Source organism: Fomitopsis serialis (genome assembly GCF_022376445.1).
Source record: "Fomitopsis serialis strain Sig1Antser10 chromosome Unknown B0H18scaffold_20, whole genome shotgun sequence".
In the NCBI taxonomy this organism is placed as follows: domain Eukaryota; kingdom Fungi; phylum Basidiomycota; class Agaricomycetes; order Polyporales; family Fomitopsidaceae; genus Fomitopsis; species Fomitopsis serialis.
The window spans coordinates 225,143-237,878 of record NW_025954980.1 but is presented as its reverse complement, the minus strand read 5'-3'; the positions used below and the strand labels follow the sequence as shown (position 1 = coordinate 237,878).

Here is a 12,736-nt window from a genome sequence, read left to right as displayed (position 1 = left end):
TCCTCCGACTTGACGGTGACAAGCGTCGCGAGCCTGAGCTCCGTAGAAGTGAGACAGCCCAGTCTTAAACTTGATAGTTGACGAAATACTGACCAGAGAGGGCCGACACTGAGAAATTGAAGCCTGGTCACAACCTTACGATAACAGGAACTGTGCTTGTTACAGGCTACTGTCGCTAGTAGCCTTTCCATAACTCTCGTTAGGATTCTGTTGACATATAAAACAGAAAAGGATCAGTCGAAATGCCAGGAAGAGCCATGAGTAAACGAAAAAAAGGTCCGAGACGCACTACACTGGCAATTGCACGCACGCACTTTCTCCGAGACAGGACAAACAGAGCGAAATCACTGTGTCTGGCGGAGACACGTCAGAACCACCCTGATGCCTGCGCGCGCACCTCCTTGTGGAGTGAAATTGGAATGGCCCATGTGGCTCGTGATGCTAGCAGTACATTCCGAGCCCGGATTAGATCATATCTCTGCAGCGAAGACGTACTCACACGTACTCATGGGAAGACGTTGAGCGCTGCTTCTACGAGATGTTGCCCGATAGTATGATAGCATAATCTATACAGTATGCCAGGGAGCATAGGACGTCACTTTCCGGGTACCTCCTGTAAGAGCTACCGGCGGTGCACGCAATTCGAAAGCATTTGTTTGTTCCGGCGCGCTCGTTAGTACGTAGTAGCCTGTGTCCTGGGAACCTGGTACTAGCAGCGGACAAGTAGTGACAGGAAGGCGCCCTCGGAGGCCCCGGGCAACGCGGCTAGTCTCCCCAAGCAGACGTCGACAATTCCTTCAATCTTCGCGCCTTGGCAGGTCCAGAATATCCTTGTCTGACGGAGTTTGGCGTCTGTAGAGTCAGAAGCCTCTAGACTCAGGTTATAAGAACATTCGCTACGGTGGCATCGCACGTCGGCTGAGTCGGTGAACGACAGCCACTCGACGAGTCCTACGAGTACCCATCCGCTGCCGCCGTCGCAATGGCAGAGCGCACCGGCACTATCCCATTCACGTACGAGCAAGACACATATCAGACGTGGTACAAAGTCGTCGGAAACCTCACTTCCGGCGTACGCCCTATCATCACACTGCACGGCGGGCCCGGCTTTTCTCATCACTACCTGCTACCGTTTGTCGAGCTCACCAAATCCAGCGGCATTCCGGTCATATTCTACGACCAGATCGGTATCGGTGGGTCGTCACACCCCGCCGACAAGCCGAAGGAATTCTGGACCGTGGATCTCTTCATGGACGAGCTCGACAATCTCCTCTCCCACTTCGGTATCGGCGACAACTTCGACCTCTTCGGACACTCGTGGGGCGGCATGCTTGCCCTGCATTACGCATCGCATCGCCACCCCACAGGCTTGAAACACATCGTCGCTGCGAGCGCCACCCCGTCGATGGAGCTGTGGGTGGAGGGCGTCTATAAGCTGCGCGAGCAGTTGCCGCCCGACGTACTGGCGGTGTTGAAGCAGCATGAGGCAGCAGGGACGACGGACAGCAAGGAGTACCAGGACGCAATCATGGTCTTCTACAAAAAGCACCTCTGCACCCTGAATCCGTGGCCCAAGGAGCTGCTGCAGTCATTTGCCGCCATGGAGGAGGACCCTACTGTATACACGACGATGTGCGTACCGCCACTGAGTCTGTTCCGCTTGGTTGAGGTATTGACGGTCATTGGTTGTGATCTAGGAACGGGCCGTCTGAAATGTGTGTCAACGGAACGCTGCGGACCTGGTCGTGCGTTGATCAGCTGCACACCATCCGCTCCCCGACGCTGCTCACCAATGGGCGCATGGACGAAGCGCACGACGCGAGCGTCGCACCCATTTTCAACAAGGTGAATCGCGTCAAGTGGATCCAGTTCGCCAACAGCAGCCACGTCGCGTTCCTCGAGGAGCCCCAGCGATACTTTTCCACCGTGTCCGACTTCTTGCTCGATAAGTAGAGGCGTGACGGACAACTTGAATGTGCTGGTTGGTAGTGCAAGGAGTGTCCTATTCGTCTCGATCTGCTTCGTGTGAAAGCGGTGTCGTGTGTGATATATTTCGTAGTCGTCGAAGTCGGATGCTCCTTAGCAGCAGATATTGGACAAGAAATTGCGCCTTATTGTAGAGTCGAGCTGGGTGCCGCCTGTTAGTACGAGTGTATATGCCCTTACTACCAAGGGAGCAAAGACGAACTCTGGCCCCTAGCGCCGTCATTGGCAGCTATCAGACTGAGTTGACTCCCAACCACAGGTGTGATCATAAGCCAGAAATATGACTATTTCTGTGAGCTGGTCATCACGACGTCAGCGGAGGAGTCACAGGCACTTACCAGTCAACGAACAGCTGCGCACTATGGTTGTGTGTAGGCTGCAGCTACTGCTGCCAGTGGCGGTGCTACAGCAACCACGCGCATGCCGACGATATGATCTTTTCATCATGCGATTGTCAGCACGTTGTTGCGTTATTTACAGAAGTCGGTCGCAACGTCCGTTAAGATGTTGGTAACCTGACCAATACTGCGGACAGAGGCAAACTCTCGGGCAGCGTGGGCCCCCTCTCCTTGCACACCGAACAGAATAGTCGGGATCCCCTTCTCTGCAAGGAGAGCACTGTCCGTCCAATACGTTCCTGCTAGAACTATCGGTTTCTGGCCGAGGATCTGTTGTGCGTGGCCATCGAACAACTGGACGAACGGATGGCTTTCATCAATCTCGTATGGCGCCCGGGATTCGCCCATGCGCAAGGAGTAACGGAAATCCGGCACGGATTCGACTAGACGGTCGAGAATCGCACGAAGTTGCCCCTCGACGATCTCAGGCGTCTCGCCCGGGACTGTCCTCCGCTCGACCGAAACCGTACAGAGAGCAGGGTATGAGGTGAGCTCTTCGCCGCCTTTGATGATACCGGCATGCACTGTGCCAGTCCCGACCTTCGGATGCACCGCTGAGCCTTGCACTCGGCCAGCGATCAGATCTTGGCCATACTTCTCGAGGGCGACGAGGAAGTGGCCCGCTTTCACGATCGCGTCGACGCACAAGTCCGGACGAGAGCCGTGTCCGGCTTTCCCGAGGATGTCCACGTCGGCCCACACGAAGCCTTTGTGCGAGAGCATCAGGCCGTGTTCGGTCGGTTCGCTCACCACGGCAGCATCTGCTCGCCAGCCTGCAGCCAGAAGCTCGATCGTCCCGATGCTCAGATTCTCCTCGTCCGCAACCAGCGCTAGGATGATGTCCCCGCGCAATGTCTGCGTGTCACGGGCTCGAAGTGCAGCCACCAGAGACGCGGCGATTCCGGCTTTCATATCGAACGTACCGCGCCCGTGGACAGCGCCATCCCTGATTTCACCGCTAAGAGGGTCCCCGGCGTATCCTGCAAGCGTGACCGTGTCGACATGTCCGTTCAGCATCAAGGAGTGGCCTCCGCCACTACCCCGAGCGACGCCCACCACCGTCGGGCGCGCAGGCGTGCCTTCGAGGCGATGCACCTCGAAGTCATGATGCGCGAGCCAGCCGCATAGGAAGTCGGCGATACCGGTCTCGCCCGCGCCCGCGCCTTCGCTGAGGTCGGGGTTGGATGAATCGATTTGGGTGAGGATCTGTGTCAGCATCACAGGGTCGGTCGTCGTAGTGTCGAGGGGCGTGTGATAGTCCCGCGCACCTTCGGTGGCGAGGAGGACTACGATGCTATCCGGTTTGAGTAGATCCGAGCCGGTCTCAGCGGCGAGCCGGCGGAGCGCTGCGAGGGGGCGGCACCGCACGGGCCTATCTCGACATGCTCTGTGCGGAGGTTCTCGACCTCCCGATGCGCTTCAATGTCGGCTACGGACAGCGCCACGTCGACGCCATCTCGGAGGATCGGCCATGCGACTGCAGAAACGGTGCCGCAGTCTAAGCCAGCCATGATGGTATGGCTTCTGAGGATCGTCTCTGGTGTATCAGCTTGTGGACGATCGAGGAGGTTCTTCCTCAGGCACGATGCCGTGTCCGGCTCGACGGTCACGATTCTGGTTCGTGCCTCGCGGTCAGGTTGCTTGTAATGGGTCGTTACCGCTTGTCCGAGGGAGCCCACGCCGATGGGTGTGATGACAATGTCTGGAGTGCCTCTGCCAGTTACTTCGGCGACTTGGTCGTCGACTTCACGAAGAAGAGTCGAATAGCCATCGACGATCCACTACGTTCGTTGTCAGTGATCATCTTAGTACATGACGCGCGCTTTACGACTGACCTGACAGATTTCTTCGTAACCATCGAAAGCCGTGTCTTGGATGAGCAGACCGCCCTCGCAGGCGTTCGCCGCGATATGAGATTGGCGGACTGCGAGATCGTAGTCCCCGCCAACTTCTACAACGTGAGCGCCTTCCGACGCAATGGAGGTTCTTGTGGCATGGGACATGTCGCGCGGAACATATATCACACATTTGATTCCAAGCAGCTGAGCGACGCGTGCGACTGCACGCCCGTGGTTCCCTTCTGTCGCGGCGAAGAGCGTGAGACCGATGCCCTTGCTTTGCACTATTGCTGACAGCCCGTTCATCGAAGGAACGGCATCTTGCTCCCATGGTAGTCCTAGATGACGCGCAACAGCTCGACAAGTGGCCCACGATGCTCCTAGAATCTTGAATGCTGGTAAGCCGAAGCGGGAAGATTCGTTCTTGAGCAGAACGTGGGCGATGCCGAGCTCGCGCGCAATGGAGGGAAGCGAGACAAGAGGTGTTGGCGCATATCCCGGGAGCTGTCTGTGAAAGGTGTAGATGTGTGCCAGTGGGGAGGGTCGCACGGATGGTGGTGTGGTGTGCTGGACCGCGGCAATGCTTCTGTATACGCGGGGCATCGCGTGGTACACAGGGCAGGGTGCAGAATCTGCAGATGATCGTCTTGAGTGGCCCAGAGTACGTACACCGATGCGATAGTAAATCTGGACTGAGCTGGCGATGCAGCATATGTAAGTACATAGAATCTATCGTGGCAACACCACCGTGAGTCCGTGACCACGACACACCGCGGACAACATGTGGGATTCGGGCTCCGAACATAGTACTAAGAATACGGGCGTTCCATGATCACCTTCGCTGTATGTTCGGAGCCCGCAGATATACCGATAAGAAAATGAGAAATGTTTGACGTTTTGGCAGAACATGCTCCGAATATGCCCAAGAATTCCGAAAACCCAACGAAAACCCAACGAACATTCCACATTCACTTGGGATGTTCAGACTGCGAACATGCTTCAAAAAGGTGATCATCACACCCATGTTTTCTTAGCCTGTTCGGTCTCCGACATCCACATGTTGTCCCCGGTGACAACATACAGCAACCTGTGTCATGTGCACGTGAATTGAACGGTAGAGGAATCTGGAATCTGCGCCGCCGCCGGGGCCACAATCGAGATCTCTCCGGTGGCTGTCCTCAGTACTCAGTAGCCGAGGCCAAGGCGAGTTGCAGAACACCCACCTACTGACACGCCTCATGCGAAACTGTTCTCAGATTCTGACTGTTGTTTCTATCCCGCTACGTGGTGGACCAAATAGTCATGCCGGTCCTCAAGTTGCCAGCTGTCAAAGGAATTCAGAGCACGTCACCTTCACCGGGCCTTCACGAATGTCGAGCCTGAGTCCGACGCCTCGCATCATTGTTTCCAACACCGAGCACTGCCTGTGCTTGTCTTCTGCAGGACAGCTCGCTGATACGCCCTTCCTTAGCTCGAATCGCTTGTCGAACTGATCAAGGACTCGGAGCTAACACTACTACTGGTTGTGGACGGGCCGACACTGCCGCCTCAGCATCTTCCCCCGACCTGTCATGCTCCCTCATTCAGATGGTATGTGTTTACACACTCTGAGCTTCATAATCACAGTAGCTTTGATACAGGACATGTGCATCGCTAACAGGAAGCATTGGATGAGCAAGGGGTCCCGGTCAGTGACGGTCAACCTCTGCATCGGACGGCTCGAGCGCCCACAGTGATCGTGTCTCATTGTTCAGAACTGGCGCGCAGGGATGATTTTGGGCGTGCTATTGCTATGCGTTCTTTGTGTTTTGATCGTGAGCGTCACTCGTTCACCGTGCCACTTGATGATAGGCCCATGATCGCCATGAATAAGAAACTCAAGCTTGTCTGCACTTGACATCTACACTTCGCCCCCTTGCTTCGTCCGTCGAGGCCCTTTTTCCCGCACTCTTTCCCTGATCTTACTTCTGGCTACTTCTCTTATCCTATCCCTATTTTAATTCAGTCTCATTCATATCTTTCCATGGCCGAGATGACCACGGGCACGCACGATAATTCCCTTGTACCACTACCTGACACGAAAGAGTCCAAGCTAGCCTTGGCTTCAAAGGCAGTCGATCAGGAAAGACAGCCTCTAGATGCGCGCTTCTGGCTCGTCTTTCTTGGTATCGGGATAGCTACAATGATTACTGCTCTTGAGCTGGTGCGTCGCTTCTCCCACTTGACCCAGTGATCACCGCACCGCTCACGGATACGATGAACAGTCAGCTGTCTCTGTTGCACTCCCAACCATTACTCAAGATTTGCATGGCTCATCGTTCATATGGGTCGGCTCGGCGTACACGCTAGCAGGGACGGCTTTCATCCCCCTTAGCGGAGGTCTCTCCCAGGTATGTTCATACATGAGGTCGAACGATAGCTGCGCCAACAGTCCGCATTCCCACAGATCTTCGGAAGACGCATCGTGATCCTGTCATCTCTGGCGATCATGGCTTTGGGCAGTGCCCTCTGTGGGTCTGCGAAAAACATGACCCATCTGATTGCAGGACGAAGTACGTTCTGTACCGCTAGACCCTCACCCCGTGCATTGATGATCTCGCGACAGCGGTCCAGGGGCTCGGTGGTGGAGGAATATCCGCTACGACTGCCATCATCATCTCCGACCTCGTGCCCCTCAGTGAACGTGGTATTTACAACGGTTTGATTGGGATGTAAGTCTTACCCCTGGCGATGACGGATGAATCATTCATTGTGTCCCATTCCAGTGCTTGGGCGATGGCTAGTGGGATCGGACCTATTGTTGGCGGCGCCCTCGCTCAGAAGGGTCAGTGGAGGTGGCTCTTCTGTAAGTAAAGTTCACGCTCGCGAGAGGAAACGCACTCATACCAGTGGTGCACAGATCTCAACATCCCGATATGCGGAGTAGCTGGCGCCATCATGATCCTCTTCTTGCGTGTCCGGGCACCGCCAGGGACCCTGAAGGAGAAGGTACGCAGGATCGACTGGCTGTAAGTGTAATCTTCCATGTAATATCATCGCATACTCACGCCGTGTTCAACTCGCAGTGGGACATTCCTTGTCATTGCCGCGACTGCTGCCTGCGTCATCGGACTCACCTGGAGCGGCGTCCAATATTCCTGGAGCTCGGCGCCGGTGCTAGCACCTCTTATAATCGGTCTCGTAGGTATGGTGGTATTCATTATGTACGAGTGTATTTTCCCGGAACATCCACTGGTACGTCTCACTCTGACCAGCGTCCATGCGTCCCGAGCTTACCTATTGATAGGTGCCCTCTGCATTACTGTCCACGATCACGGGAGTCAGCGGTTACATGCAGACGTTCCTCATGCCAGTAGTAATGATCGGAGTCATCTGTGAGGCTTCCTGCTGTTCTGGCGTGCGCAACGCACACTGATCAATTGTTACAGATTACATTCCCGTCTACCTACAAGCATGCAAAGGCGCCTCTCCGATCGGTTCCGGCGTAGATGCGCTGTCTTTCTCGTTGGTCATCGCGCCCATTGGTCTTCTCGGAGGCGCGTTCGTCAATCGCACAGGCGGCTATCGGGCACCACTATGGACGGCCTGGATTATTCTGATGGTCGGTACGGGTCTGCTCATCACCTTGGACGCGGACACACCCCTCGGACATACCATCGGGTTTCTCGTACCGTGTGCGCTCGGCTGTGGACTGCTGGCGTTCTCGACTTACTTCCCTGTACTTGCGCCACGTAAGTCGTCTCATCGGCCCGTATCCGCGATCTCCTAACATGATGTACCGCTAGTGCCCGTTTCGCAGAACGGTCTCGCCATTGCGTTCTTCATGTTCCTGCGCAACTTCGCTATGGTACGTGCACTGCTTGCCTAGATGGTCTCCGTTACTGACAGGTGGTCGAAGGTCTGGGGAGTCACGATCGGCGGAACTGTCCTTCAGAACGAGCTTCAAAGACACTTACCGCCCACCTTCATCGCCCAGTTCCCGGAGGGGACAGTCGTTGCGTATGCCACGATCCCTGCCATAGCAGATCTCCCGGAACCACTACGGACAGAGGTCCGGGAAGCCTTCGCAGTCAGCCTTAAGGTCGTTTGGGAAGTCCTCCTAGCCATCGGTGGTCTCGGGTTTGTCTCGAGCCTTTTCATGAAAGCGGTTCCTCTACACTCTGCCGTGGACGATCAATGGCGCTTGCAACAGCAGGTAGAGAGTAAGGACAGTATAAGTACTACTGCAACGGCAGTATAGCTCTTAAAGCGTCTGTGAGAATAGTAAGGCGACATGTAGCAACATCATACTTTGTTTGTGCATAGCGATCCTACGTACAGGCAGAAAAACGGACGTTGACATTATGTATCAAATTGCATTACTGGGTCAGCCACAGTAGCCAATTCAAAGATTTACCCCATCTGTTCCGGTGTCTCGAAAGCGTTCGCGCATGACACTTACGTCCAATGCAAACTGAGTGTACCGCTTACCTTCGCAATTCAGCTCGTCACGAACGACGCGTGCCCTCTGGGCGCGCGGGCCTTCGCTCACTGTTCCCGCGAGTGTACACGGGAGAGCTCGCCGTCCTAGAATGGCTCGCATCCTTGTCAGTTCCGCGGTATTCGCAACTTCATTGAGCGCTCGACATGTAGCTAACACGTAACGGCCCGGGAGCGCCGTTGGTACCTTACCGGTACCACTTGATTACAGTCGACCGACTCCTCTCTGCTTCATCCCATCTACTCAGAAGTACTAGCGTCGATGGTCCCTTCGTTCTCAGCTGCTGGGCACAATTCCGGGCCTTGGGACCAGGATCTTTCTGGTCTCAATGTACACTCGTCGAAACGTGCATCCGTGTGTACCCGTCTGTACGAGGTGGTAGCGGAATGCCTGGCGCATCGGAGGCACGAGGAAGCAATGGTAGTTTCTGGCTGGCTATCGCTTGACCATGGCCAGGAGGAATGGCGCACAGTGCGCAGGACCAGGCTTGTCTGTCTCGCTTGGTACACGTCAAACCCGATGGTGTATCAGTCGGAAGCCTACCTACCATCTCCTCCGTTCATCTTTCCTCTCGGACGCAGTTCCGAACGTCCTGGCCACGAGATGACTTCTTCGTACAGGCATGTCGCGCTGATGACTTGGTGTCAGGGCCCTCATAGTATCTTGCGGGTGATCGCCACGACTTACTCTCCAATAAAGGCCTCTGCACACACCATTTTTGGCGCTCTCGTGTCCCACGACACGGTCGTCATCCTACATATTGACAATGCACGAAACCAACCATTCGAAGCGTGGCGCGTATCCTCAGCGTCACTGTCGATTCTAAAAGCGGATTGACACGGTCGAATCCTGCTATCGGTTCTCTCGTGCGTTTTGGCCAATCACGTTCTCCTTCGCTGGCCTGGATGAATCTCACTCGTCTTCAAGGCCAAATGAACGGACATGACATACGCGCACCACGTTCTCCTCCCCGCGTCGCACGAGGCTCCCTCTTACACTTGCCCCCCGAGCTTCTCCTTCTAGTCATTCATTGGACGGACGACGAGGATCTGATGAATCTGGCGTCTGTCTGTCGCCAAACCATGCTGGCCGTCCAGGACACGACACGTATTTGGTATCCGAAGATAGGCGAACATCGTTTAATCGATGTACGGCCCATACGTCTGGCACCAGAAGTGACACCCGAGGGAGAGGTGATACTTCCCAAGGAGGACACCGGGATGTATTTCGCGGCGTTCGTAACAGAGAGCGACGAGGTTCTCCTCCTCGGGATCCAGTCTGAGCTCGACGAGGTTACCTGAGACGTCACCTCATACGAACTCTGGTAGCGGAGAAATTTCCGTGCAATACTGGCCCTTCGCTGCGATGCACATGTCCTATGTGGTCGTGCAAAAGGGTATTGTGGAGGAGCTGGAGCAAGACGCGACACGAGAGGGTTTTGTCGATCGAATTATGCGACGGCGTGAGCGCCTCCTGAGTAGTTGGACGCAGCAATACGCGGATTGGGTAAGGTCTCAATATCAATGTTGACTCCGTATGCCGACTCATGTCACATTTACAGGACGATCTCTTATGATCAGTGTGGATATGTGATTGCAATATTGGATCTATCACGTCGTCGATCGATAGCTGTGACGGTCTGGGAACCTCTCATCCAGGCTCCATCCATCCTGTACAAGGCCTCTGTAGAGCAACCGTTTGCGCTAATACCAATGTCGGTGTCCATTTTGTACATAACCATGTCATCCACCAAGTCAAGATGGGACAGATCCGACGAGTACACTAAAATCCTTGTACTAGCTCTCAGTACAATCACCGTTGCCACCGAAGCCTGCAGTTAGATGGGAGAACCTGGATTGCAGAGGCTCGAGCGTAGAGAGCCTGGTGGTGAGTACCGAGAGTGGACCCGAACAACGCGCTGTCGACTCTGCCTAGTACACAAATTCATCGTTAACTTCCACAACGACACCTCGGGAAAAATGTACGGAATACAATCGCACTGTACGTTCTACTAAAAGTCCAACAATTCATGTAGAATGGAAGCAAGAGCTAAGGAAGGGTATCAGGAACTAGGGTCTCGACGTACAAAATCACGGAGTTAGACAAGAGACTGTCCACGTCGCCCCGGGGTGATCTCGAGCGGACAAAATCCAAGGAACTTTCTCCGAATATGCCCTCGTCGGGTTCACTCTGATCTGTGGCCCGTTGGTGCTTGCGGCCCAGCTCGCCTTCATTGTCGCTATCTTCCATCGCCTCGTCGTCGGTTTCCGCCTCATTGAAAGCAAGGGAGCCACCGATGTTACCGAGCACCCCACTGAATTCGAGGTCGCTGCATATCTGCGACGGGTGCGATGGCATGGATGGAACCAAGACGGCGTCCCGAAGGTTGAGGAAGAAGCGCGATAGCAAAATGGTGCTGATCCTATTGTGGCGCGTGAGCTCATCAGAGTCGCTGCTTTTATCTAGGACAGCGATGCATTACGTACGTGTGGAAGATCAGCGAAAAGTCTCTGAAGATCTATGATGATTGTCAGTACCCGAGTACTTCCAGGAGTTTGCGCTCAGCACCTACGTCTGTGGTGTACAGCACAGCCCCGGCCACATTCAACGCCAACAGCACACTGGTCTACCCATGAGTCACCACCGTCTGCGAAACATTGATTCCACGACCATTACCTGAAGTATATAGTCCCTGGGGATCGTTAAGTGGGAAAGTTGCTGTTTTATAATTCGACACGCACCATCCCTCAACAACAGGGTTGTCAATGTCGCCTTTTGATGGACGGCTAGAGCCATTCTGCGCACGGTGAATGTGTGGTACCAAGTAACGCATATCACCAGAGTCTCTGCCAACACATCACAGACTCGCAGGACGATCTCGACTAGAGGATATTGTCAATGAGATGTGGTATGGGAAGAGAAAGGTCGCACGTCTGGTCCTGACTGTCAGTAAATGACTTTCTTCGCATGACAGATATACCAACTTGTTAATCTCTTTAGGGATGCTGGACACGACAACACAGGCTGAGCCCGTATGACTCGGCACAGCAGATAGGTGGGCACAGTTGTACTATCCTTGTAGATGAGACCAGGTAAGATGATATCAGAAGAAGAATGACGCACTATTCTTACTACCAGGCCAGCAACGAAAATCAACAAGATGAGGAGTGGCAATGGGTAATGACGGCCGTTGATGGCATAGACGCAAAGGGCTGCAATAACTATTGACTCCAGTCAGAATAGAGGCCAGGAAGCAACCAGAGGCGGATACCTCCGTATATGAAAAACAGGACAGAGCCGATGATTATTGCGGCAATAGTGAGGTGATATGCACTGTTGAAATAGAAGTTCAGCACACGAATAGACATTTTGTTGTGCTAAAAACACCGACCTCTGTATTAGTATAGGAGTCGTAAATTAGAGCTTTGAATCGGTAAAATAAATGATAGGCTTACTCCGCATCCGAGGTCCCAGATGACCACAGCGTGCACAACCAGATAGACGAAGGTTAACACATTCATCAAGGCGTAGAGTCCAGTCGCCAGCGAAGGCCTTCTCGAGAACATCAGCCTCGCTTCTTGTGCGGCGAAGAGGGTGTGCTCATACATGAGCAGTGCTGCAATGGTGACAGGTGAGAAGGTTCCGCGGGTGATGTTCGTATGATTGTGGTGAGATCAACTTACTCAGCATTGCTGCTACGCAACAGTTACGGGGCACGCTAGTTGAGACCACATCAATATACGCAGGAAAGGGGAGAAATATAATGATTACGCACATAGCCCGCCTAGCACAATGTACCTCATCCATGAGTTGAGGGTACTGTGGATCAAGCATCATGTTATTGCGCTAGAGATCTCTGAACACTGTCAGTACTTATACGTTCGAGCTTTCGAGGACTATCATTGAGCAAGAGCAACGTGGCATCTAGTTAGTACAGTTCGTATGTGCGTTAAGAGCCCTCCAGCTCACCCGTACTACTTGACTTCCAGGACTTGTTTGATGTATCAATCATTCTGACGAAGGCTACATGAATC

At 54.1% G+C, this 12,736-nt stretch overlaps 4 protein-coding genes across 4 annotated transcripts; 2 read left to right on the top strand and 2 right to left on the bottom strand.

The window, feature by feature from the left end:
• Positions 1-766: 766 nt before the first annotated feature.
• On the top strand, positions 767-2,237 carry B0H18DRAFT_906175 (proline-specific peptidase). Its single transcript, XM_048041501.1, has 2 exons — positions 767-1,632; positions 1,698-2,237. Exons 1-2 carry the CDS (start codon positions 983-985, stop codon positions 1,951-1,953), a joined length of 906 nt encoding a protein of 301 aa, XP_047895392.1. The 5' UTR covers positions 767-982; the 3' UTR covers positions 1,954-2,237.
• Positions 2,222-4,387, bottom strand: B0H18DRAFT_996992 (uncharacterized protein; the record flags this gene model as incomplete). Its single annotated transcript, XM_048045445.1, has 4 exons — positions 2,222-2,276; positions 2,325-3,707; positions 3,767-4,165; positions 4,220-4,387. 3 exons carry the CDS (start codon positions 4,385-4,387, stop codon positions 2,457-2,459), a joined length of 1,818 nt encoding a protein of 605 aa, XP_047895391.1. The 3' UTR covers positions 2,222-2,276; positions 2,325-2,456.
• A 1,371-nt stretch (positions 4,388-5,758) lies between these two features.
• B0H18DRAFT_1153252 (iron permease) lies at positions 5,759-8,839 on the top strand (the record flags this gene model as incomplete). Its single annotated transcript, XM_048035745.1, has 12 exons — positions 5,759-6,425; positions 6,487-6,612; positions 6,642-6,774; positions 6,828-6,933; positions 6,988-7,067; positions 7,122-7,230; positions 7,288-7,456; positions 7,509-7,596; positions 7,651-7,953; positions 8,008-8,069; positions 8,091-8,424; positions 8,706-8,839. Exons 1-12 carry the CDS (start codon positions 6,246-6,248, stop codon positions 8,837-8,839), a joined length of 1,824 nt encoding a protein of 607 aa, XP_047895390.1. The 5' UTR covers positions 5,759-6,245.
• Positions 8,840-10,751: 1,912 nt separating this feature from the next.
• B0H18DRAFT_1117435 (uncharacterized protein) lies at positions 10,752-11,498 on the bottom strand (the record flags this gene model as incomplete). The annotated part of the gene is made up of 5 exons (XM_048033586.1): positions 10,752-11,124; positions 11,189-11,220; positions 11,275-11,323; positions 11,379-11,394; positions 11,444-11,498. The coding sequence occupies 5 exons, from the start codon at positions 11,496-11,498 to the stop codon at positions 10,752-10,754; spliced, it is 525 nt and encodes a 174-aa protein (XP_047895389.1).
• Positions 11,499-12,736: the final 1,238 nt, after the last annotated feature.

Excerpts from the sequence above, each read along its gene's own strand:
- B0H18DRAFT_906175 (XM_048041501.1), top strand. The coding sequence starts at position 983 with ATGGCAGAGCGCACCGGCACTATCCCATTCACGTACGAGCAAGACACA. Across the intron at positions 1,633-1,697 it reads CCTACTGTATACACGACGAT|GAACGGGCCGTCTGAAATGT; the intron begins GTGCGTACCGCC and ends GTTGTGATCTAG.